At 36.9% G+C, this 24181-nt stretch overlaps 1 protein-coding gene across 11 annotated transcripts in view; it reads left to right on the top strand.

Moving 5' to 3' along the window:
* The window catches only part of MYO9B (myosin IXB), a 45814-nt gene that overhangs the window by 13268 nt on the left and 8365 nt on the right, over positions 1 to 24181 (top strand). For 6 of the 11 annotated variants that reach the window (XM_062595949.1, XM_062595948.1, XM_062595951.1 and 3 more), the window contains 27 exons: positions 5595 to 5689; positions 6518 to 6580; positions 6849 to 6948; positions 7100 to 7200; positions 7448 to 7577; positions 8068 to 8157; positions 8550 to 8666; positions 8932 to 9066; positions 10991 to 11112; positions 11768 to 11909; positions 12201 to 12396; positions 13004 to 13079; positions 13646 to 13735; positions 14802 to 14912; positions 15853 to 15892; positions 16403 to 16525; positions 17252 to 17332; positions 17548 to 17658; positions 18206 to 18328; positions 18835 to 18984; positions 19067 to 19233; positions 19619 to 20581; positions 21128 to 21194; positions 21576 to 21706; positions 22542 to 22699; positions 22869 to 23059; positions 23543 to 23641. In XM_062595949.1, coding sequence (XP_062451933.1) covers positions 5595 to 5689; positions 6518 to 6580; positions 6849 to 6948; positions 7100 to 7200; positions 7448 to 7577; positions 8068 to 8157; positions 8550 to 8666; positions 8932 to 9066; positions 10991 to 11112; positions 11768 to 11909; positions 12201 to 12396; positions 13004 to 13079; positions 13646 to 13735; positions 14802 to 14912; positions 15853 to 15892; positions 16403 to 16525; positions 17252 to 17332; positions 17548 to 17658; positions 18206 to 18328; positions 18835 to 18984; positions 19067 to 19233; positions 19619 to 20581; positions 21128 to 21194; positions 21576 to 21706; positions 22542 to 22699; positions 22869 to 23059; positions 23543 to 23641 — 3972 coding nt within the window. The remainder of the gene's footprint in view (positions 1 to 5594; positions 5690 to 6517; positions 6581 to 6848; positions 6949 to 7099; positions 7201 to 7447; positions 7578 to 8067; positions 8158 to 8549; positions 8667 to 8931; positions 9067 to 10990; positions 11113 to 11767; positions 11910 to 12200; positions 12397 to 13003; positions 13080 to 13645; positions 13736 to 14801; positions 14913 to 15852; positions 15893 to 16402; positions 16526 to 17251; positions 17333 to 17547; positions 17659 to 18205; positions 18329 to 18834; positions 18985 to 19066; positions 19234 to 19618; positions 20582 to 21127; positions 21195 to 21575; positions 21707 to 22541; positions 22700 to 22868; positions 23060 to 23542; positions 23642 to 24181) is intronic. The other 5 variants (XM_062595956.1, XM_062595953.1, XM_062595958.1 and 2 more) reach the window with 3 other exon arrangements.

Below are 24181 nucleotides of genomic sequence, written 5' to 3'. Positions count from 1 at the left end.
AAAACTGTTACATTCTGGCTCAAAATTTCTCCTTTTTAGTGACCTCTTATTTTCCTGACATCTAAATAAAAAACATCTGTTTACGGGCTGATTTTTTTTTAATAAAAGTTCAAGTATTTCCTGCATAGAAAAGGTGAGTACTGGTAGTGTGGATGGAGATGGATTTATAAATTTGTGATCACATACTTAAACACATTTTCAAGTGTATTAACAAATGCTATTTCTGTGTTGGCTAACTAGTCTCTATCCAAAGCTATAAGCAATTTGAACATAAACTATTATTAATATTTTAGCTCCTTGTTCATAATCTCTAGACCTTGAAGAACAGAGTTACAGCTGTATCATGAAAGGAGATTAGGCCTTATATTGCTTGATATTACTTTCTCAGACAACGGAATCATTCAGTACACCGAATTGAAACAGTGTAGTTTAAAATTGTATACAACACTAGCATAGTTGTTGTCATATACACTAGTGAAAGGAAGGTTGGTCGTGGATTAATCTCTGATGTTCAGATGTGCTTCTTGCCAACTTTGACACCAGAGCCTCATGTGTTTGTAAGGCTCCCTGTTGGCAATCTATTAAACAGTGGTGGTAACCATACAGTTGCTGTAGCTGCGTAGGATTTTTTCCTGGAATTTTTATTGTTTCTCCAGGATATCATGGGTCTTCTCTTGTGAAGTGCCCTGCGCCAGGTGCTAAAAACTGTCCAGAAAATAGAGAGAGGTTCTGTTTCAAGATACTCCTGACTTTTTCATCCTCTTCTAAATTCAGTGTTTAAAGTATAATTCCTCGAGTTGGAATTTTGCCTTCTAGTATTGACTATTAAGTTCAGTTTACTTACGGCTGAAGTCCTAAGAAGGAATGCGCATTTAGGAGCTATTATATGGGTAAGATTGGGAATAGTGAATCAAACCATTGTTTATTTTATAGAGTTTCAAACAAGTTAGTTAAACCTTTCTATACACACTTAGGAAGTTTCCAAGAAATTTGTATTTTCCTTTCATCAGGGAAAAATGTTTTATACCACATATTTCAGATATAAAATGTACAGTGTACAATCTAAAACTCAATTTATTTTGGAGACCTAACATTAACATAAAGATAAGCACAACTTTCTAAAACGATGATAAATTTATTTACCATAATAGCTGTTTCCAACCATCTAACTTGCATGAATGGGAAGCAAAAAAAAAAAAAAAAAAAAAAAGTAAATGCTTGATTTTGGATAATTTAGCTAAAAATCAACTCAAGCTCAACCCAGATAGATAAGGAAAGAGGCAGGATGGACAGACATAGTGGAGTTGTCATAAATTTTTCTCATGTTAATTTGAAAAGCACCACTTATTTCCATTTGGACATGTTCTTGGAGTTTTATTAATGATACTGAACCATTCTTTGAAAAGAATTAAGGCCCAAATAAAATGGAAGGTCCAGCAGGAAATATTCATTAAATGATCTAGAGAAGGCAGTTGTAAATATAAACTTGACAGCACAGTTGAGAGGGTAATGAGGTTTACTGGAACTCAGCCAGCATATTTAAAAGCTTGCTAAATTTCACTGTAGAAAGTGAACTTCTATGTTTTACCATTCTATGGAAAACAGTAAATCAATTAGCTGTCAGCTCTGTTTTCTTTAATATAGTCCAATTGTGCTTGTGGTTTTGGTATGAAATGGACTTAAACTAAGTGGTGCTTTGACTCTGGTTTTCATTTATATTTGCCTTAAAAGTCTGCATATATATTTAGTGGGTGTAGTCTGTTCTATTTAAGGTAGGGTAGTTGTTCTGAAGCTATTATCTGCATGTGTTTGTTTTAAGAATCATAATCAGGGAAGGAATGGAACTTCCTTTTTCCATTCATTTGGTTGCTACTTGCTTTTTGTAGAAATGTGATGTTGCATTCTTTTCCCTGCTGCGCACATCTCTTGGGAAAATTACCTTGTCCTCTGTATGCTGTTATCATGTGGGTTGCTTAGACATCCCCAGGAGTTCAAGTGGCACACAGAGGGTTGCAGAATTACCCTGAAACACTGCAACTTCTGCGTAAATGAGTCCATCTTTTGGAGTGTGTTTGTGAAGACCACTCCAGATTTCCCTGGAGGTATTACTCTGAAGCAGTAATTTCCTCTTCCATAGCGTAATTTGATTCTTCAGTGTCATTTTTGTACTGCAGAAGAATAGTCTACTCTGTTGTGTTTCTGCTATGGGTTAGAGTGGTCTACCCGGAAACCCTTGATAGCTTTTTCAGATTTTTGGCAATTCTCATGAAAGAGTTAAATTAGATGTTTTAGTTTGTTTTCCTCAAGTAGCTTGTAGGTGCATGTGTGTAGTTCTGGGTTTCTTTTTACAGGAAATAAATTAGTAAAATGAGAAGTTCTGTTGCTTTTTTTTTTTTTTTTTTTTTTTTTTTAATACCTTTAAAGGTGTCACTGCTATTGAGGAAGTTTTGAATAACAAACCTCTTGTATTTCAAGGTAAAAAATAGGTTAGATGACTTCCTGACTCCCAGAGCAGTCTATCTGAACTCAGATTCCTGCTGGCCTTGGTTTGCTATTTTTGACTCACGCTCTGTGTAGATGGTTAGTAGTCTGCCTTAGAGTGGTTTAGTTTTAGTTTTTCATTTTTCTTACCTTTCTCCTCAGGGAGTCACAAGAGAAAATAGTGAGTGAGTTTAGCTATATAAATGATTTATCTTCAGCTGAAATTATATCATGTCCCCTCATCTTCTGAATTTATTTGGGAAAGACATAGAAGGCTTTACGTAAAGGCGAACAAAGGTAATCTTTCAGTGGAGTTTGGACTCTATTTAATCCATTTGAATAAACTACTGTTAGTCTCACCTGGATAGAATTATCCATTGAAGATACTTTCTATCCAGAGTAATGGCTTGATAATGTAGAAACTTAATTCTTGTCTGTAATCTGTTTTCACTAGGATAAGCATGTAATAGCTTATAAAGATGCATAACTACTAAAAATGTTTCTCATTTCAGTGTTTTGCGCTTTTATGACTTTACATGGCAATGTTATTCTTTTATACTTACTTCAAAGTATACTGAAGGCTATGGTAGCCAGCAGTTGGTATTTGAGTCTAAAGCTAAATATTACCAAAGAAACCCCCAAATGTTGAATGGCTTGGAATGCTCTTTAAAGAGTTGTAGATGTTAACGGCCTTTGTGAGAAAATGATTAGATACATGAAAACTTCCCCAAAACTGATAATATTAGTCAGCTTTTAAGAATTTGCTGTATATTTTGACTAAATACCAGACGTATGAGATCATAAGAGCCATTAGTAGTTTTAAACTGTATTCATTACTTACATGAGTAATCACTAAGAAAAGTTTTTCAGGAAGCCAGGGTTATGGGATTTCTTAACTCTATGATGCCAGAGTGCTTACTTATTAAAAGCAATTAGGCAAACGTAGCTATATCATGTCTTGGTTTCTTTAATAACTAGTAGACTGTTGGTCTTAAGTTAAAAAACTTTTTAACAAGAAGTTCTTGCAGAATAAATTTTCAAGTCCACTACTCTGCAGCTGGGCAAAGCTTTATCATCACTGATTTCTTGAAACACTGAATGAAAAGCTGGGTGGTTTTCTTTGGAGAGCCACAGCTGATCTGGTGGCAGGGGAGCAGGCTTCTGACAAAGCGGATCATTTGTCCTGATGCTACAGGACTTTCACTTTTGAGTTGATATGACTTGTTAACTAAAAAGTTTTGATCAAGATTTTATAAAAACATGAATATACTACATATGCAGAATGGGCTCTGAAAAAAAATAGCAGGAAAAAGTGTTTTCTGTGAGATAGCAACTACAGAAAGATAGTAACTGGGTTTGGTAGTAGCTGCAAAAAGATGTTGATGACTCTGGTCATTATGCCTTCCCTGAAAAATCTGAGTGGGGATGCTGTTTGCGTTACGAAACCTGTAGGATGATCCCTAGAAATTAGAAGGCTGAACTCAGCCTCAATCATCTGTAAGCACTGCTGGACAGAAATCTTGTCTCTTTGGAAACCTGTTGAATTTTCTAAAGTTTCATAAGAATCCATTTTCCTCTGCACAGGGAGGGTTTCCATGGCTTGCGTTTAAGGAAAAAGGATCAGGAATAACTGTTAGGCAGAGAATTACAGGAATTCTACCAGTTCATAAGAAGGTTTTCACTTCACAGATTTCTTGGATTCTCTGAACACTGGGCAGGTCGCAGTAGAAATCACTTATAGGACATCTTTGAGAACCTGTTTTGGAAGTAGTGATTCAGGTGTGATACTGTAGTGCAGCTGCAACCTTGCAACATAGTTTTAAAAAGCGAGGGGGAAGGGTGTCTTCAGCACTGACAAAAACAGCACGACTGACATGAAAGCAGTACTTGCCTAGTAATTTGGTGGTTTAATTTAGAAACACTTTAGTTCTGTTGCATACAGTACTAGTACGTCCATCATTGTGTGTTTGTGTGTGCGTAGGAGGTGGCAGTGTTTTTTTGTGAAACTGTTCCATGAATTTGTTCTATATTAGGTGAGATGGATTTCCTATGGGAGGCCTTAATTGCTTGGAGCTCTGAGAGGAAATATCTGTGGCAGGAATTGCTGGTGGTATTTCACCAGTGGCTCTTTTTCTAAACAGTTGCATTCCACACTGGGTGTCGTCTTCATATGCTGATCACCTTTCACACAATAAAAGGATCAGTGGTTTCTCTCAAACTAAAGAATCATAGTTAAGAGTTGATAAAGTTATGAATATTCCCAGTAACTAATTCTCATGGGCTTCTAGATGCTATAAGTTATTCTTTTTTTTTTTTTTTTTTTTATGTGGCTCATGCAGAGTATTTTTTATTATGAGTATGCTATGTACTTTCTGAGGCATGATGATAGAGGCAAAAGATGCTTAGGCACTAAGAGTTAAAAATGGATGAGATCTGTGCCGTATCTTCTTTTCTAACACATCCTAATGAAACTGTTTTTCAGTAGTGCATAGCACAGTTAACTGGTCAATGAGTATTATGTGTTTCTGAAGCCAGTGTGTTTCTGTGAATCTTTTCAGAGTTGCGTATTTTAAAAATGAGAAAAATTCATAGGCTCACTTTATATACAGGATCTTAATGCTCTGTTCTCACTTAAAGAAAAAAATAATTGCACTTCTATTGTGGAAATTTTTGAGTGGGAGCAGTACTTTAGGCAAAAAAAGATGTAGTTTGTGGCTTTATCATGGAAGAAGCAAATTTCACAGTCGCACTATCTTCCTCCTACCAGATGTCCGCTTTACATTTATAATTGCTAATGATTGAGGTTGACTTGAGCTCTCTAGCTGTATTTACCTTTCAATACTTTTAGAAATATCTGATTAAATTTATTATTCCCCTTCCTCAGACTCCTAGACATTATTGCATAGGGCAAACAATAACTGTGTATAGCTCTGTAAGAAACAGTGAAGGCTTCCTAAGCTTCCTTTTTGGTATCTGCATGCTGCCATTTCCATAATATTTTTGACATATGTTGCCAGCTAAGAGGGGACTGAACAATAAACAGAATATTTTGGAAAGCTGTATATTGGGTTTTTCAGTTTAACTGGAAGTTATCTCATTTTGTTTTATTACAGGCATTTGGAAATGCAAAAACAGCACATAACAATAACTCCAGTCGTTTTGGAAAATTCATTCAAGTCAACTATTTAGAGAATGGTATTGTCAGAGGGTAAGTACGGTATGAGGTTTTTTTAGGGTTGGGCTGTGTGCTTGTAGGAATTGGTAAAGGCTCCTATTGCTATGTAAAATGCTGCCTTAGGTAACGCAGTAACACAGCTGGGAACTCTGCACCACAGTTAATTAAGTGTTATTCTGGATAAAATTGACATCTTTACAGATGAAATCACACTAGCTCAGGAGATTGGTACCATTTGAATTTATTTATTTATTTAATTATTTTTACCTTCAGCTTGAGAAAAGCTGCTCAAACTTTGGCTCTATTCTTTGTTGATGTCTTGTGTGAAGGAGTTTAGCTTATTATTTAGCTGCCTACTTTGTCTATCTATGAAGAGTTTTCTGCCTGTCTGGCCTCTGTTTGAGATTGGCATATGTACTGTCATAAAATCTAGCAAATTTGTTAGGTTCAGAAGCAACCAATTATTCAGTAATTTTGGGGGGTGGCGTGGGTGGGGGGCAGGGGGTTGTAATTTTTGCATTTCTTGCCAGATAACTGTTATTCTTGGAGTAATAACAGATTAGTAGCACTTTACCTGTCTTGTTTCTGCCTATAATTTTGCATCAACACTTTTCTCATCTTTATCTGCCTCTTTCTAGTTATGTCTCCTAAAACCAAGCAAGATAGGTGTTTCCTGGATATTTCTTTTCATTGTCTCAAAAGCAGTGTAGACTATAGTGAATTTTTTGTTTTAAGCCATTCCCTTATGTATTCTAGTGTAGATCTTATTATTTGAACTTTCTTGGCAGTTGCTATCTGATGTTTTGGGAAGTTTTTTTTTCTCCCTTCATTTTCTTTTTTCCCTTTTTGGGGACATTTCAGGGCTGTTGTTGAAAAATACCTTCTTGAAAAATCTCGTCTCGTTTCTCAAGAAAAAGATGAAAGGTAAGAGGCTAGTACTGTGTCTACTAGAATGTTTCAGCTGTAAGTTGAATGCAGCTACTGCATAGTTGGTGTGCACACTTCTCTTGCATATAGTTAAAATATATACTTGTATATGTTGCTTTAAGAACAAATAAGTTCTTTAACATTAACATGCTTCCCTACGTGTGCTTCACATAATTGATGTGAGAGGTTAAAAGCATTTAAAGTACATAGGGTAAAAGAAAAATCATTATATATTCATGAAAGAGAAATATATTTGACTTTGTAGGAACTACCATGTCTTTTATTATTTACTGCTTGGAGTCAACGAGGAAGAGCGTAAAGAATTTCACCTCAAACAACCTGAAGATTATTTCTACCTCAATCAGGTAATCTGTGACAGAGATTTACAAATGCATTGATAAGTGCTGTATGTCCGATATTGTGTAAGAAATCAAAGAAAACAGAACAGATTCTACTTGTTTTCTTGTGATATTTTGGGGGTTTTGTTTGTCCTTGATTATGGGATTCTTTTCGCAGCATAACTTGAAAATTGAAGATGGAGAGGATCTCCGACATGACTTTGAAAGATTAAAACAAGCCATGGAGATGGTTGGCTTTCTTTCATCAACAAAGAAACAGTAAGTAGAATCCTTTAAGCCTTTCTTACAGACAGCTAGTTAATGAAGTGCACTAAACTGTATGGGTGCTTTAGTATCTGTCTTAAAGTCAAATTTACTCCACTGGAGGCAGAGAGAGATGAACATTTGTGAGAGCCTGTGGATAAATTCTATTGTCCCTTTTCCTGAAGTAGAATTAGATATGTTCAACTGTTATAATGTTACTCATAAACAAAATTCCTATTAAATCTTTTTTTTTTTTCCTTAGGATTTTTTCAGTGCTTTCAGCTATTCTTTATTTGGGCAATGTAACTTACAAGAAGAAAGCTACAGGTCGTGATGAAGGGTTGGAAGTGGGACCTCCTGAAGTGCTGGACATTCTTTCGCAGCTTTTAAAAGTAGAGTATTTCTCTTTAGCTCTAATGTTTTGATAAACCTTCTTGTCGTGGAATCAACCCCAAGAGTTTACTTGAATGTTTTGCCCAAGTTTGTTATGACCAGATTTAGTTTATTATGCTCTCTCAACCTTTACCTTATGGGAGAGGAAATGGATGAGACTGGTGAAGTTATTGGGGTTAGGGATAGAAAAAAGGGAGGGAATATAACCCATAGTGTGTAAGTAAAATTTGTTTATTAATCCCAGCGCTGAGTAGGAATAAATTTACTGGAGATGGGTACTTTGCCACCCTAAGGAAGGAACTGAATGAATGTAAGCTGAGAATAATTTAAAGAAGCTGAAAAACTTATAAAGTTATAGCTGAGTGACAGCTGAGGCTGTTGTCAAAGTACTTGACCTTTTCTGAGGAAATGGTAATGTCCACTGTTTGCATCAGATTACTCATTGGGTAGTTACTGGGTAGCATTAACTCTTTCTTGCTTGTTTTGAAGGTCAAACGAGAAATTTTAGTGGAAGTCCTGACAAAAAGAAAAACTGTGACAGCTAATGATAAGCTTATTTTGCCATATAGTCTCAACGAGGTAAGTGTGAAAGAACACTGGTAGAATTATTTTAATGTTATCCTGCTGATTGTTCTGGGACTTGAAAAAAAATACTAATAAAAAAAATCACAAATCCAGAAAAAAGTCCTATATAAAATTTTGCTTTAGATTTGAAATGTCAGGTTTCAGTAGCATAGCAATAAGGTTTTAACTAATGAAGTATGCTGGAATAATGTCAAACTTCCGTTGTTGGCTACAAAAAATATGGTACACTTTCACGTTTAGTGAGGGAAGTTGCTGTTTGGAACATTAGAAGTTAGTATTAAAGGCAAATTTTATCTTACCTCTGAAAAGATCGTAACCTTTAAGTGACCTAGTCTGAAATAGAAATGCTTTTTTAAAGTAAATTATGAACTTTGTTTCATCTGCAGGCAATAACAGCTCGTGATTCAATGGCAAAGTCCTTGTACAGTGCTCTATTTGATTGGATTGTTCTGCGAATTAATCATGCGCTTCTTAATAAGAAGGACATGGAGGAATCTGTTACAGTAAGCTCCTCACTAAAACAAGTCTTTGTAGATGGTTGCATATTTAGAGCTATCAGAGATCTACAGATAACATCTGGCATAAATTCTGATCCTTCTGAAGTTCATAATAAATTTCTTGCTGATATTAAATCCACCTCTGTTTTCACAGTAGGCACAACTTAAATATTTGAAATCTGTTAGTGTATACTGCAGTGTATTTTGTAGTGGTTAGCTGTTGTGGGTTAGGTCACTTGTGTAACTGGGTTTCCTCATCTTCTTCCTGTAGTGTTTGTCCATTGGTGTACTTGATATTTTTGGATTTGAAGACTTTGAAACCAACAGTTTTGAACAGTTCTGCATAAATTATGCAAATGAACAGCTTCAGTATTATTTCAATCAGCATATTTTCAAATTGGAACAGGTAAGAAATTAGAGTTGCCAAGATTAAAAAAAAAATTTTTTTTCAAGGGCTCATCTGTTACGCTAATTTAGAATCACCTTTCTGCAAACCTCACAGCATAATTTTTATAATTGCTTCAGTGTATCTCCAAAAGTCTTACTTTTCAATTTCTTGTTTTAATGTAGCTTCTTATGGTGGTGTTTGAAAGTTGCAGTTTTGCTGTTTAGCACTCCACTTATACTAATGATAGCTGGGCCTTTCTTTAGAGAGCTAGCAGTGACTGCTTGACTGTAAGAAACAAAAAGACATTCAGGCAACAGCAGGCATCAGGGAGATGAAATTGCACACTTTGAAACTGAAAGTCCCTAGGTGAGATCAGTTTGTTTCAGGTTTTTCAAAATGCATTGGGATACAGTTTGTCTTGTTTTTGTCAGTTAGTAAGTATTTAATAACCATGCTTTGTTGCTTCTTCCACCTGACTGCGTTTAGAGGGATGCAGCTATATGTTTATATTGGCAGGAGTTCTGAAATCCTGATACTACTGGCATATGTTCATATACTTGTTCACAGATAATATCATCTTCTCACAGAGTGCTTTGAGAGCTGCTGCTGTAGAGCCTGTTTCTAGAGTGAGGTTTGGGTGGTGTTTCCCCACCCCCGACTTGGTTTCTGGTTTGTGCCAAAAAGTAATCCTCTGGTCATTCTGCTGAAAAGTAGTCATTCTGAAGTATGTAGTATTTTGTCAACAATATGTAGATAGCTTTAAACAAGCACTTTAAGAGAAAAAAATTACCAAACATACAAAATTTGTATGTAAACATGATGTTGAGCTCCCTGTTTTGTAACTTAGGACACAAGTTAGGACTCCAGACTAACTAGAGTAAATAGCTGTATTGTTTTCTTTTTCTAATGCCATTTTTCCAAATAAGGTTAATCCTTGAATAGCCCATTTCCTGTCCCATCTCTTTCTGCGTGAGAGCCCTCAGGGATTTTCTGTATATGTTTTAAAGAAGGGCTTTATTGTTTATGAATACAGAACTGAAATTCTGGTTATGTGGCATATGCACTAAGCAGATTGGTTAGATGAATTTAATTTACCTACTTAAAAATAATCAATTTCTTATCATCATGATCATATAGAACAATATGAGAGGTTTTTGTCTTTTACTAAACCTAAAACTTAGTTCAGTTAACTCTCTGTGGGATATCTTTTTTAGGTTTGTAGATTATATTTAGCTTTTTGGTTGGACATTCACAATGTTAAGAAAAACTAGTACTTCAGTTCTGTATCTTGATGCGAAGCTTGTCCTGTGAAGCAATTTAATACACGGTCATTTCAACACAAAAGCTCTATACTGTTTTGTCCAAGAGAGCTCTAAACGTTCTGAACCTAAGCAATAAGCATTGCTTCCTGGGGAAGTTTCTGCATTGATACTTTGTAGGACTTAACTGCTTGTTTTGAAACTTATGTTATTTCCTCTGACAGTGCAATTTGGGAATTTTGGAGCTTAACATAAAATATTTGTCATTTCCTTATAATATAAAGACTATGGAAAATAAAAACAGACATATTTTCAAGGGACCTAAACCTACTTAGGGTTTTAAATGTGATAATGTAGCTGTAAGGTCTGACTACCACGTCTGCCTTTCCAGCAAGCAGTAGTCTATAAACAACAGGGGAAGGATTATTTTCACTGTTTTGATCTGTAAACAGTTTACCCTAAACATGTACTGTTAAGTGACTTGGCTAGGTGAACCTTTGATCTGACCCAGTATGCCTACAGTTCCATTCCTATTTATAATTTTCCTTATTTTTGTTTCTACTGCCTGAACTAACAAAGTCAACTTAACATTGCTATTCAAGAATGTCTTTTAAGCAATTAGAACACAGGACATTAAAGGTCAGGACACTATACTGATGAGGAAATTTTCTTGAGCTATGCAGGAGGAGTATCAGAGTGAAGGGATCAGTTGGCACAATATTGACTATACTGATAATGTGGCCTGCATTCATTTAATCAGCAAGAAGCCCACTGGCCTTTTCTATCTTCTGGATGAAGAAAGCAAGTAAGCATCAAATATTTTCCAAAAAACACTTGTGTGGCAGGGAGGAGGGAAGGACTGTGGATGATGGAATGGAACAGAAATACAGCACTTAAATAAATAAATAAAAATAAAAAAGTTGTGGGAAGGGAAGGGCCATCTTGTTACTATAATCTGCACTCCAGTTTTTCTAATGATTCCAGTAAGGTGGTAGTATAAATTGATGCTAAAATTAAATTTTGACTTAAGCAGATTCAGAAATTTTTGCTTTTGTGTTTTACTGTGTAATTAGGATTAAAGTAAACACATGCATATAAGCCTTTGGAACAGTAAGCAATTAAACATGGTAATTAGTTAATGTAGTACTAACAGAACTTAATTGGTGAAGTAGCAGGCAACACTGATGTACGGTTGAAACTTCAGAATATTCTGCTGTGTGTGGAACTGTTTGAGTTTCTTCTGTCCAAAAATTAACCCAGCAGCCAATGTCAAAATCCAAAACAAGTGTGTCAGTAATGCTAGATTTAGAGATTTCGAACAATAATGTGTCTTTTCCCACCCCCCCCCACCCCCCCCACCCCCGTAAGAATCAGTATCTATTCTTCAGTCTGAGGTCTTGCACCTTAGTAAACTTATCTGTGTTTGGAGAAGAATAGCTAACCCTGTTTTGTATTCCTAGTTTTCCACATGCCACCAACCAAACTCTACTTGCAAAATTCAAACAGCAGCATGAGGAGAACAAGTTTTTTGTTGGAACACCAGTGATGGAGCCTGCTTTTATCATCCGACACTTTGCCGGGAAAGTTAAATACCAGATAAAAGTAGGTGGTAGCTCTTATGGTCGAGAAAGAAACTTCTTTTCCTTGTTGATTTGGGTGGATATAGAAAACTTTTGAAAATGGACTAAATTAGTTATGTCCTTGGATGTATTTTAGATTTTTTTTTCTTTTTTTGTTACAGACTTTGATAAAATACTTACTGTAGTGAGAATTACTTAGCATGATGAATTATTCTGAGTAGCGTTGAATCTCTTGGCTCAAAACACAGTTCTGGGATGTGTCTGTATACCTGCTTTGCTGAGTGTTTGTGGTTCAATATTCTTTATTTTGCAGGATTTCAGAGAGAAAAATATGGATTACATGAGACCGGATATTGTTGCTTTACTACGAAGTAGTGACAGTGCTTATGTTCGGGAGCTGATAGGAATGGACCCTGTGGCTGTGTTCCGCTGGGCTGTTCTGCGGGCAGCTATTCGAGCAATGGCTGTCTTTGCAGAAGCTGGACGACAGAGAGCTCGGAAGACTGCAGGTATGGTAGGAAAAAACATTCTGGAAACGATTTCAAATATTGTTCCACTGATTAATGCCTGTTGACAGAATTAGTTTATTGCGAAACCTTATCATGCAAATGTGATCTCAGTTGATACTGAAGGAAAACTGAGTTGTAAAAAAGACATAACATGGACGTGCCAAAAAAGTTGTCATTTATTTTTATCTGATATCATTCAGACTTCCACCTCCAGTTGGTGCACTATAGCCAGCAGGTTGTGCTGTGTTTGAGTCTTATTTGTAAAAGATCGGGGAAGTACTGCTAGTTCTGGTTCTGCTCATTCTTCCTATTACTGTTTATATTTGTTGATCTTTGCAGATTTCCCTGAGTTTTCAGAAGAGTATTCAAGATGAAAGTTCAATTTGCAAAGTTTTTCCAAGCAGCTGCAGCTTACTCTAGTAGTAGGTAGTTTGAGAACCAAAGTGAGTGGTCTACCTTAATAGATAAAATACTAGAGAAAAACTCCAGGCCCTTGGACAGATATTTTGTTATAATATTTGTTATAATTGTTGGATATTGGATGGATATTTTGTCTATTATGCTAGTAGCTTTGTTAAAATTCAATCTATTGATGATTTCATGATAGGAGTGGTGCGCCAAGGACCCCGAGTTCCCCTTGGAGAACTCCAGAGAGCAAATACACCAGTAGAAAAAGTTTACCGGTGAGAAAAATGTACCTAACCCTTATCTTGTGGGTGGTTTTTTTTTGTTTTGTTTTTTTTAACGGAACAATGTAATAGCCAGGCGTAGCAACACTCGACAACACACGAGCTGGGAAAAACGCCTGGATTGCTGAGTCACATTTTCACATATCAAATATCAGCTAGATCTTTCCACAAGGATGGCAGGTTTTATTTCTTCCCTGTCTTGTTTTGTTTGGCCTTTTTAATACTATCAAAACAATACTCAGCTATGCTTTGTGTAAGAGCCAGTGCTACCAAATGCAGGTGGCACAGCCCGAGTCCCATTTAGTACTGTGTTTCTGAATGCTCAATACATATGTTGTGTTGGTTGCAGTCAGCATTGTACGTTCCTGTGCAGCCAGTCTGTGATGAAGAATTCATAGGAGCACTCATTTTTTTGCAACCTTCTTATTTCTAGGAATAAGGAATAAGAAGTGATATGCTTAGGAGGCAGGGCAACTCCTGAACTGGCTCCAACATTGCTCTATATAGGCATACTTGCCTTTTAATGGAGTATTTAGGTTCTATACATGTTCCTTTTGCAGCTGCTCAATGCTTGATTTCTCATTTGATTGTTCTGAGGATTTCGATATAAATGCTTTTGAGGACATCATTTCTTTTTATGAAAACAAGAAGTAAGTAGAAATAGGACTGAACTTAAAGGCCAGGGAGGCACATTCCTGGACAGACTGGCCTTCTGAGCATGCTCTATGTGAAAGTGAAGCCTTGAAGTATAAAAAAAGCAATCACATCATACTACTTCATAATTACTACATTCTGGACAGTCTCAGCCACTTGTGGCAGCTAAGAACTGAAGGTGCAATTGAGTCAAAAGGATTTGTCAGCCTAATATACCTGTTTCCTTGCAATATCTTAAAACAAAAATTCGGAATTCTAAAAGTGTTCAGTGGGACTGGGGAAAACAAGCAACTGTCTGTAATAGTGTGGCTGCTGCTCGTTGAGCAGCTCAGAATGGTGATTGCATTTATGGTCAGAAGTGACACTTACACTTCTGTTATTTTTGGTTTGTGCCTCTCTGGAGAGTAAAGAAGGTAAGTTCTGTGCCAAGGCACAATGCTCCCCCAGCATGGTGCATGTTTAAAATAATGGAATTCACCACTAATTAGGGACCATCCCAGGCTTACTTTGAAAAGCTAAATATGTGTAAATAAGTTTGAAATAAACAATCAAATTGTGTCTTAGTGAAACTCCATGTATTCCTGCAATATCCATTTTCTAATCTAGTCTTCTGATGTGAGCCTGCAAAGCAGCCTCATTGCAGTATTCAAATCTATTTAATCTATTCAAGAAATAGATACAAATATTTAGTGCTAGATTACAAAGAAGCTGTATCTATCTAAAAAGGCTACTTAGTTTAACAAAAAGTTTCCTTGCACGTTAAGTACATTTTGTTAAATTCCTCTGTTTGCATTTAAAATTGATGGCTGAAGAATTTACATTAAAAGGTAGAATTAGAAAATAACTTAGTATATGACACTGATATTAAAATTTAGGGCACTAACAGAGTAGAAAGTGCTGACTAGATATCAGAATAATTCATTTTTAGGAAAAAGTAGTCTGGGATTGGCCTGCTACTATTTGGAGCACACTTGGTGATGGGATCTCTTGTTTTTTAACTCCTCTTTTCTCCCTCATGGCTGTGTATCTTTGCCATCTTTGTTTTGCTGTGAATCATTTTAGAGACATGCATGAACAAATCATCGCGAGTATAAAAGGACTTCCATGGCAGGGTGATGACCCATGTAAGCTGCTTCGGTCACTCAGTCGTCTTCAACACCGCTCCCACTTCATGTGAGTTCTGGTGCTAGATATTGCTTTGAAAGAGCAACAATATTCAAGTAATTATTCTAGTACATAAAAAAGTGTTCTTTTCACGAACGTCTTCTGCAAAACCTAAACGAGACAACTGTGAACAATACATTTTCTTCAAAAGATATGAAGTTTGTAGCAAATGCTTTGTTGCTTCCTTTGTACTAGCCGATGGTTAAGCCTGCTTTTCATGTAAATTTGCTTTAAAATCCAAGAACATAGTACAAGTTTGTTGTTATGAATGTTTAAGAAAATCAGTCCAGAATGTGTTCCATGGAGATGGAACGTTTCACATGAAGGAGATGATACGCTTAGATTTAGGAGGATGTGAACTACAATCTTGTTTCTGACAACTTCAGGTTGTGTTCTCTGTCTGTGTGGATTGGAGCTATGCCTGAAGCTTGTGTACTGCCCCAAGAAATTCTGGGAACATTCTCAGACATGTCAGAATTCATAAATGGAGTGCTGGGGCATGTGCTTTCCTTCTGTGAGCAGTAAAGTGCTTTCACAGGAGTTTTGGATCAAGGCACAATAACTTCTGATTCAAGTATTTTTACCTGATAGTGCCTTATTTTGAAGAGATGTCAGTGACTATACAGTTGGCTAAATAGAACTTGCACAAAAAACAGGCTTTACAACTGTAGTTTTTAATAGCTCTGACTTCAGAAACAGTGTTTCACTTCTCAAAGCTTATCATGCTTACAATGTTTATTTAGAAAAAGAAAAAAAAAGTTGCGAAGCAGTTTGCATTTCTTGCATTGATCACTTGTAAGATAGTCTGTGCATGAATACACTCCAGTGACGATGTGCTCGTTTTCTTCTATCCTTCATCTTGCCTCATAAATTGCACCAATCTGTGGCTTGCTGGAATAATCAAAAATCATGTGTTCTTTTTCTTAAATGATCTTTAATATTTTAACAGGAAAAGTAGAGGTATCAAACAAAAGCAGATCACTCCCAAGGTAAAGTTATTTGAATAACTTAGATTTCTCTTGTTTGTTGTGTTTCTGCACTGTGAACATTAATTTTGATTGCCAGAACTTGCTTCAGAAAATACTGTTTCATAGTATGGGGAATTTTCCCTTTGACAGCCAAAGGATAGGTAAACGTTCATCCTTATAAGAAGAGCTGAACAGAAAAAAAAAATATTCTGAATTGAGACATCTGTTTCTTTAGACTAACTAAAGATGCCATAATATATAAAGCTATTTCTATTCAAGTCATGAAAGGCAAACATAGTAACTGTGTAGTTCCCCTTGTTCCCCTTACACTCTTGGGATGGGACAGAGAAAAGCTTTCACTCTTGAGGAGAGGTTTTAGTATGAAATATAAAAAGTCATGAAGCATAACGTGTCACTGAATGTGGAGCTAACTAGTTGACTTCATTCTTATTAATCCTCATGTAGATGGAAATATTTCCTCTTCACTTAAGTGACATGTACTTTATGTTGATTATGAAAATTTCCTCCTAGAACTTGCTGGATTCCAAGTCTCTGAAGCTCATAGTAAGCATGACTCTGCATGATCGAACTACAAAATCCCTCTTGCATTTGCACAAAAAGAAGAAACCCCCTAGCATAAGTGCACAGTTTCAGGTAGGTGAGTGATATGAGGTACACATCTTGTGGGTGCAATCTAAGCACCCATATGAGAACAGACCTTCCTGGGACTTACGTAGTAGTTCACAATTTCAGGATATTTGCTGTAATGGGTTTATGACGATTAGAAGCACTGAAATAATGTTGCATTTAGTATCTCGTCTTCATTGAACATATACATAGTAGTAGTAAGAAAAATGCTTTTTGATCAACAATGTAGGCTATTTTTTGAACTACTTGGAGGGGGAGGGAAGACTGTGCACTGTTCTTCTGTAGTGTCCTTTTGGAAAAAAGGGGCAAATATGTGGCATCTAGGGTGATCTTGTGTGAAAAACAAAATGTTTTTCACTCTCGGGATTTGTTGAATTAGGATCTGTTACTGTAATCAAGTTAGACTGCAGTTGTAAACTATCCTTACGCTATGATGTGTGTTAGTTTTCTGTACAACCAGCCTCATCCCTGTATGCAGATCTAGTGTTACCTAACAGCATATGCAAATCTCACTTTTCATTAGCTTGAGAAAAGGTAAAAACAAATACAGGGATATGCTGTGTGGTACAGAAGAACCTCCCTATTGGATGAAATAGGTTTTATTTCAGATGAAACAGGATTTATATCAGACCTGAAAGACATTGTGTTCTGAGAAAGGAACTGTACTGCTACCAAATGCAACTCTAAATGTTGATATCTGAAGAAAAAATGTTTTTGAATATTTCCTTTTAGACCTCGCTTAATAAATTATTGGAGACACTGGGGAAAGCTGAACCATTCTTCATCCGTTGCATCCGCTCCAATGCTGAGAAGGTAAGACCGCCTTAAAAGTTAATCTGACTGCTGACACCCTAAGTGCCCCTATATATACAGGACCCTATAGGGCTTATAGGCCCTATAATACATCTTATTCACTGTCATTCTGTATGAAGGTGGAAGGTAACCAGTGTATGAATGCAGAATGTATACCGGTCAAAAAGCAGGATAGTTCAGGAAATTATCAGATGTTGACTTCTGATCTTTTTCAGAAAGAGATGCTTTTTGATGAAAGCTTGGTGCTTCAACAATTAAGATACACAGGCATGCTAGAAACTGTGAGAATCAGAAGATCTGGCTACAGTGCCAAATATACATTCCAGGTATGTAAGGAACTGGAAAAGGATTATGCTTTCAGGAATATCTGCAGCTGTTGAAAAACATGCATTGCCTCTGAATGACATAACAGGGTCTTTCATGTCTCTGTTCATATGACAGTTGTGACTGTTCTGAATGAATTATAAAAATTCACTGTAGTTCTGACAGAGCCTACATGATGACAATTTTTAGTCTAAACTGTTGTGTGAGTCATCTACTGTTGCATGGAGGAAAACATTCTAAGCACCATCACAAATACAAGCAGTCAGTCCTATACGTTAGTATCTGTATATGTGAATTTGTTTTCTGTAAAATACTTTGTGCTTGTAGCTCTATAGATTGTATAGAGGTTATCTGTAAAGCATTGAATTAAACTGAATGAATCCTGTATTCTAGAGAATGGGGAAAAGTAGCTTGATTTGGAGGGAGAAATAAGTACTTTCAAACTCCTGCAGCTCAGATGGTCAAGGTTAATTTTAGAAATCTAGTTAAAACTCTGGACTCATGAATTATCTTCTAACTCTGATCTCTTGCTGTCTCTGCTTTTCACAGGAATTCATAGACCAGTTTCAGGTGCTACTGCCCAAAAATGCCAAAGCATCTAGGGAAGATATTTTTGCTTATTTGAATAAACTAAAACTGGACAAAAACTACTATCAAATAGGGAAGACCAAGGTCTGTTAAACTTTCTATAATCAAGGCATTTGTAAGAAGCAGTAATGTGCACTGCAAAATTTAGTGCTGTTCATTTACAGGTGTTGTTGTTGCTCTTTTTTTCTACAATTCACACTAAAATTAGCTATTTTTAACTGTTATAAATGCTGACACAGACATTAGTAGATATATCATAATTTTTGATTCCTGTCTTACAGTATAATAGAGAATATGATTTTTGCACTGTAAGGATATTCGTTCTGGGGAATTGTTGCTATTAGCACTTGTCAAAAAGGTCAATGTTTTCATTTTAGAAGGATTTTGTGATTTGAAAGTAGTAAGTATACAAGTGTATTTTAAAATTCAAGCACTTGGATTTAGTAAAACAAAAGGATTCTGACTTCTTGGGAGCACTAATTGCTGTCAGCAGTAGAAAGTCTTCCTATCCTCATTTTCTAGCTTGTGTATTAAATACCTCTAGAAGGTCTCTTACCTGTTTGTCAACGAACTTTTCTGTAACTGAGCAGGTTTTTATGAAAGAGGCCGAACGGCAGAAACTACAGGATACACTACACAAAGAAGTCATCAGGAAAATCATTCTCCTTCAGAGCTGGCTCAGGATGGTTTTGGAAAGGAGACGCTTTCTCAGAATACGGCAAGCAACTATTGTTTTGCAGGTATGTTTGACTGAAGATTGTCAATCTTTTTAAAAAAACACTTCAAGTACCTCCTACTAAATTTAGAAATCTCCCTTCCTAGGCTTGGTGGCGTTCCTGTTATGTTAGGAGGAGACTGGAGAAAAATAAGGCTGCCATTTGCATTCAGTCAGCATGGCGAGGATACAGGGAACGAAAATACTACCTTCAGCAGAAGAATAGAATTTGTCTTGTACAAGCCATGGTTAGAGGACATCTCCAGCGTAAGAGGTAAAGGAAGAGAAGCAATATGGTATGCAAGTGTGCATTTTAGCCAGTTGGCTGCTTGGCTGTGCCTGCTGAATTCAGTTTCTGTGTGATATGTTGATTTAGTGAACAACTGAAGATAGTTATTACCATGTGATCCTGCAGTCAGGATCGAATAGCCAGTAGTATGTGGAGACTGGTTAAGCCCTTTGTACTTGAACATTATTCAGCTAGGCTGCACTGATGTGTGCCAGTCCTAATAACCAGTCCTCCATGCAGTCATGCTGGGACTGTAAGTATTTTTGTACTCTGTCTGTATTACTACATAGGCTGTGTTTAAACTATGGGATATTTTTCTTTGCCACTGTGCGCTAAATACTTCTGTATTCATCTTTCAAATTTTTAATAGATTTCAGAAAATGGCCAAGGAAAAGCAGAAAGCTGAAGAAAAACAGAGAGAGATGCAGGAAGCTCAGGACAGAGAGGATGACATGAGCAAGGATGAGGGCAATGAGCCCGCAGCAGATGAATTGCCTGTGAAACATGAGTCAGAGCCGGATCAAGCTGCTGTGGACACTGATGAAGCTCCAAATGAGCAAGCTGAACACCTGTGCTCATCTTCTGAGAAAGCTACATTACCCCAGAAGAATGTGCCAGAGAGCTCTGAGAAGGTAACAAACAGTCGGGAGAAACGTAAATCTCGCCGGCAGAGGGGGCTGGAACATAATGAGTTACAGAATAAGCATGTCCTGTTTTCCTTCGAGGGACCATCTTTACTGTGCCAGGAGGAACAAACCTCTTCTAAAGAGGTCCCAGAAACTGTTGAAGAGCCAAAAAAATCCACAGCACAAGATACTGTTGTTCAAGAAAGCTGCAAGGAAAAGAAAAGTCTAGGCGAAGAAAACACTCTTTCAAACACACCACTATCAAATGAAATAAAAGAAGGCAGTTCCATTCCTGAGCAACTACCTGAATCAGAAGGAGAAAGAGCAGATGATAAGGCTATTGAACAAATGAAAACACAAGAGAACCAAAAGAAGCAGATAAAAGGCAGCCAAAGCTTTAGCTGCCCTGAAAGGCCAACAGATCTTGCACTAGATCTTAGAAATACTCTACTCGCTAGTGGGAGCATTCAGTCTCCAGCTGAACCTTGTACAGAAAAAAACAAACGTTTTCTTCAGAAAGCAACCAGAGAGCTGGATAGTCCCACTTCTTCTCCAATTCAGAGATATGTGGATGACCCAGGGAAACTAAAATATAAGAGAGAGAAGTGGAAAGGAAAAAGACAACCTGATGCTGGTAACAATGACATGCTGAGTCAGTCTTTGGATGAAAGAATACGTGTGGATCAGTGGTCTCAGAGTCAGCTAGAGTAAGGGCATCTTCCTAATTATTTTTACTTTCTCAAAGAAGAGTTTTTTTGTAATATTTGAAAATAGATGGAGAACTCCTGATATCCTGTGTATCTGGCCATGCAATGGAAGAAAATTAACTATGAACAGTTGTTGCTTTTTAGTGGCTTTAAGTCCCCAATTCTATGATTGACTCTGTATGGGTGGAATGTTTTCCAAAGGTAGCAATAGATATGAAGCCTGCCTTACCAAATTGAAATGGAGAGTCAGGACTTGAGTTTAAAAATAGTCTAGAGTTTATTGTCTTGTATTTCTGGCTCATTGTGAATGATGTTTTAGTGACTTCTGGTTTGCAAGCATCATCACTGTTATGGCAGGAAATCTGATATACCTATTTCTTATTTCTGCAGTACATTCTGCATTTAAAAGTAACTTGCAAGAGTTGATCAGGATTTTTTCTTATAGATGTAACATTGAAATGTGGGTTATTTAAAAATTAGTAAGTATTAACAGGCGATAGACTTTTGTGAAAAATACATCCTGAAACTAATCTTGTAATTTTGCAGAAAGAAGGGGAATTCATCTTCATTAAATGATCTCTCTACCCTGTCTCAGTCTGTTGCTGTGAATCAGGTACTGAGGCTATGGAAAGATGTGCATATTTATACTTAATTTGCTTATTTGTAAAGTTCAAGGATTCCTGAATAACTCTCTGTAGTGCATTCTGGATGCCTATATTCCTTTCAGATTGATTTTTGGCTTGATATCCAAGTAACAGGATTTCTTTATGGAATACTGTGCAGCAGTTTGAGAACTTAAATTTTTTTCACAAATAGACTCTTGATCAAAGCATTAAATATACTTGGATTTTAGTTTAGTAAGGTAATACCTAGTAGATAAATGTTTTCTCTTGACCAGGCAAACTTTTTCACTATTCTGATTTTTAAAAGACTATTTAAAGAATCTCTTTCACTCTGTAGGTTTTTTTTACTCATTTTTTCTTCTCTACTATAGCAATCACCAGATACAATAGAAGAAGAAAAGGGCAACAAGAAACATCCTGTGCAAAAGAAGTCCAGTGAACTCTTATCTGCTGGGGATTCGGCTCTTTTCATACAGCCACCAAGTCAGCAGATAGATGCCAAGTATGTATTGTGTGGTATGGCATTGGACTGCCTTTAAGGAAATGAAACAAGGAGGTACTTGCATTGGGCATCTTGAGAGTGTGACTATGGAAAGAGGCATATGTTAACACGAGCTGTGTGAGCAACTGTGTTGCTGGTTGATTTGATCTTCATGTTGGCATAAGCATGATATCTGAACCTTTGAGGGGGAAAAAAACCTCTGTATCTTTGTAACTCATGACTTTAAATGGGTTCTTTTTAACTTAAGAACTGCCATACAGTCTCACATTGAAGGTCCATACTGTCAGCTAGAGTGAGAAATAGGACACTGGGGAAGAGTTTAAGAACACAGCAAGCATTTAATGATGTTTCCCTAACCTGCTCCGCCACCTTCTGGCATTCTGCTGCTCAGGGACTTCCTCAGCCAGAAATGGTGTCTTGGATATCTGATGTGCTGTCTCTATGTATGTTAAAAGCAGCGCTCTAATGCAGTGAATAGCAGAATGTCCAGGTGTGCTTTCAGCACTGGAACAGGTTGCCCAGAGAGGTTGTGAAGTCTGGAGATATTCAAAACCTGTCTGGATGCAATCCTGTCTAACATGCCCTAGGTGACTCTGCTTGAACAGGGAGGCTGGACTAGATGATCTCGAGAAGTCCCTTCCAACCTCACCAATTCTGTGACTGTTTCTTTTTTCTCTGGTGCTCATTTGTCTGCAGCTTGGACTTTAAAGTGAATGTCCACAATAGAGCTTATTTCTCTCTTGGACATTAACTGTTCTGTTAAATGAGCCTTTTCTTGTAGTATAGCCAGCTTCCATTACAAGTGCGACAAACTTGCCTCTGCTTTTACATTCAGGTCTACTTTTAAAAGCCCTTTGCGTAGACTTTTGGGGAAAAAAACAGACAAGAAAATTCCGAAGGAGAGTCCTGATGTGATTGATGAGGGAGAAGGCCTCTCCTTTGTATCTTGTGTCCTGTTTGCAGAAACGGGAGGAGCCCAGAAAGTTTCAGAAGGTGGGTTTCTGTGACTTCAGTGAATGTGCAAGTGGTTAGAATGTTTTAAAAGTCCTTCCCCAACTTTATAGTATCATTGTTTTTGTAATGTTTTATATGGCTACTGGGGAAACAAATGCTGTAGAATTCCATCATCCTGCTTTAGAATATGAATTAATTCCTTTCACAGCTTATTCTGGACAGCCAAGTCGCCTCCAGGCAGGAGACTACCATGTAAAAGAGAGCAGTAAAACAAAGAAGAACCGTACTATTAAGATCAGCAAAATCTCAAGTGTTTCTCAGAACTGGCGAACTCCCATGGTCCGTGAGATTGCAAATGCAAATGAACTGAAACATCTTGATGAGTTCCTTCTAAATAAGGTAAAGTGCACTCAACAGTAATGAAATTCAGGTCAGTGTTCACTGTTTGTCTGGAATTTCGAAGACAACTTTTCTAGGTGTAAATTTCTATTATGTTTTAAAACAAAGGGGAATTGATTTGATGGCTTAACCAAATTAGTTCTGTATTAAGACTCTCTTCCTTCCTCCAAGTATTTGCATGCATTGTATTATATTACATTATATTTGGGTGAGTGAAGGACATGTTTACTGTTTGCAAAGAAGTGTGTTCAAATGGACGGGGGGGGGGGGTTGTGTGTGTGTGTGTGTGCGTGCATGTGTGTTTTAAGGAAGTAGAGGTAGTTCTTCACAGTCTAATTCCTATTTTTGTATCATCACAGCGCATTAGAAAATGTTGTTTTAAATAATTGGTATGGTCATAGACATGCAAGCCTAGTGACAGAAACCTAACAGCTAGATGTACTTGTTTTAATGAAACTTGATGGAGATGTATTTGTCTTTTAGATCAATGACTTGCGCTCCCAGAAGTCTGGTGTTGAATGTCTGTTTTTTGAAGCCACAGAGAAGTTTAGAGGAAATATCAAGACCATGTACTCTGCTCCTGTAAGTAGTAAGTCTCAATAAAGTAAAAAGCTGATAGGTAATAAATGAACCAAGCATGCCATTTAATGCTTGACCTACGGCTCTTTAACAAATGCAATTCTTATCACATAATTCAGAGTTGAACACTAAAGCTGAAAAAATGATTGTATATTGCTGCACTGTAGTGTACATGTTACAGTTGAGCTCTAATCTTAAGCAAATAGATTGCTTTGTTTCCCTTTTTCTTGTTCACTCATCTGTAAATTTTTTATAAGTGGCTGGATATTACTGTCTTCAGCCTCTTTTTGTTGCTGTATTTAATCGCCTAAGACAGTTGCCGACACTGTTTCCAATATTCTCCTGACTCAACCTTGTCTCAGCCAAGTACCCTTCTGCAGCATAGTAGGGTAGTGTGCTAACTTATCTCTGTCGTGGGCTGTCATCTTTTACTTTAATTGTGAGCATGCTTTCTTGTCTCTGAACTTAAGCACATTATAAAACTCTGAAGCTATCAACCATATTCAAAAGACTGTCTTCCAAATAATAATTCTCCTTGCTCCC

This window comes from Rhea pennata, chromosome 27 (genome assembly GCF_028389875.1).
Source record: "Rhea pennata isolate bPtePen1 chromosome 27, bPtePen1.pri, whole genome shotgun sequence".
Taxonomy (NCBI): domain Eukaryota; kingdom Metazoa; phylum Chordata; class Aves; order Rheiformes; family Rheidae; genus Rhea; species Rhea pennata.
The sequence above is the reverse complement of the archived record's forward strand: the minus strand, read 5'-3'. Positions and strand labels throughout refer to the sequence as shown.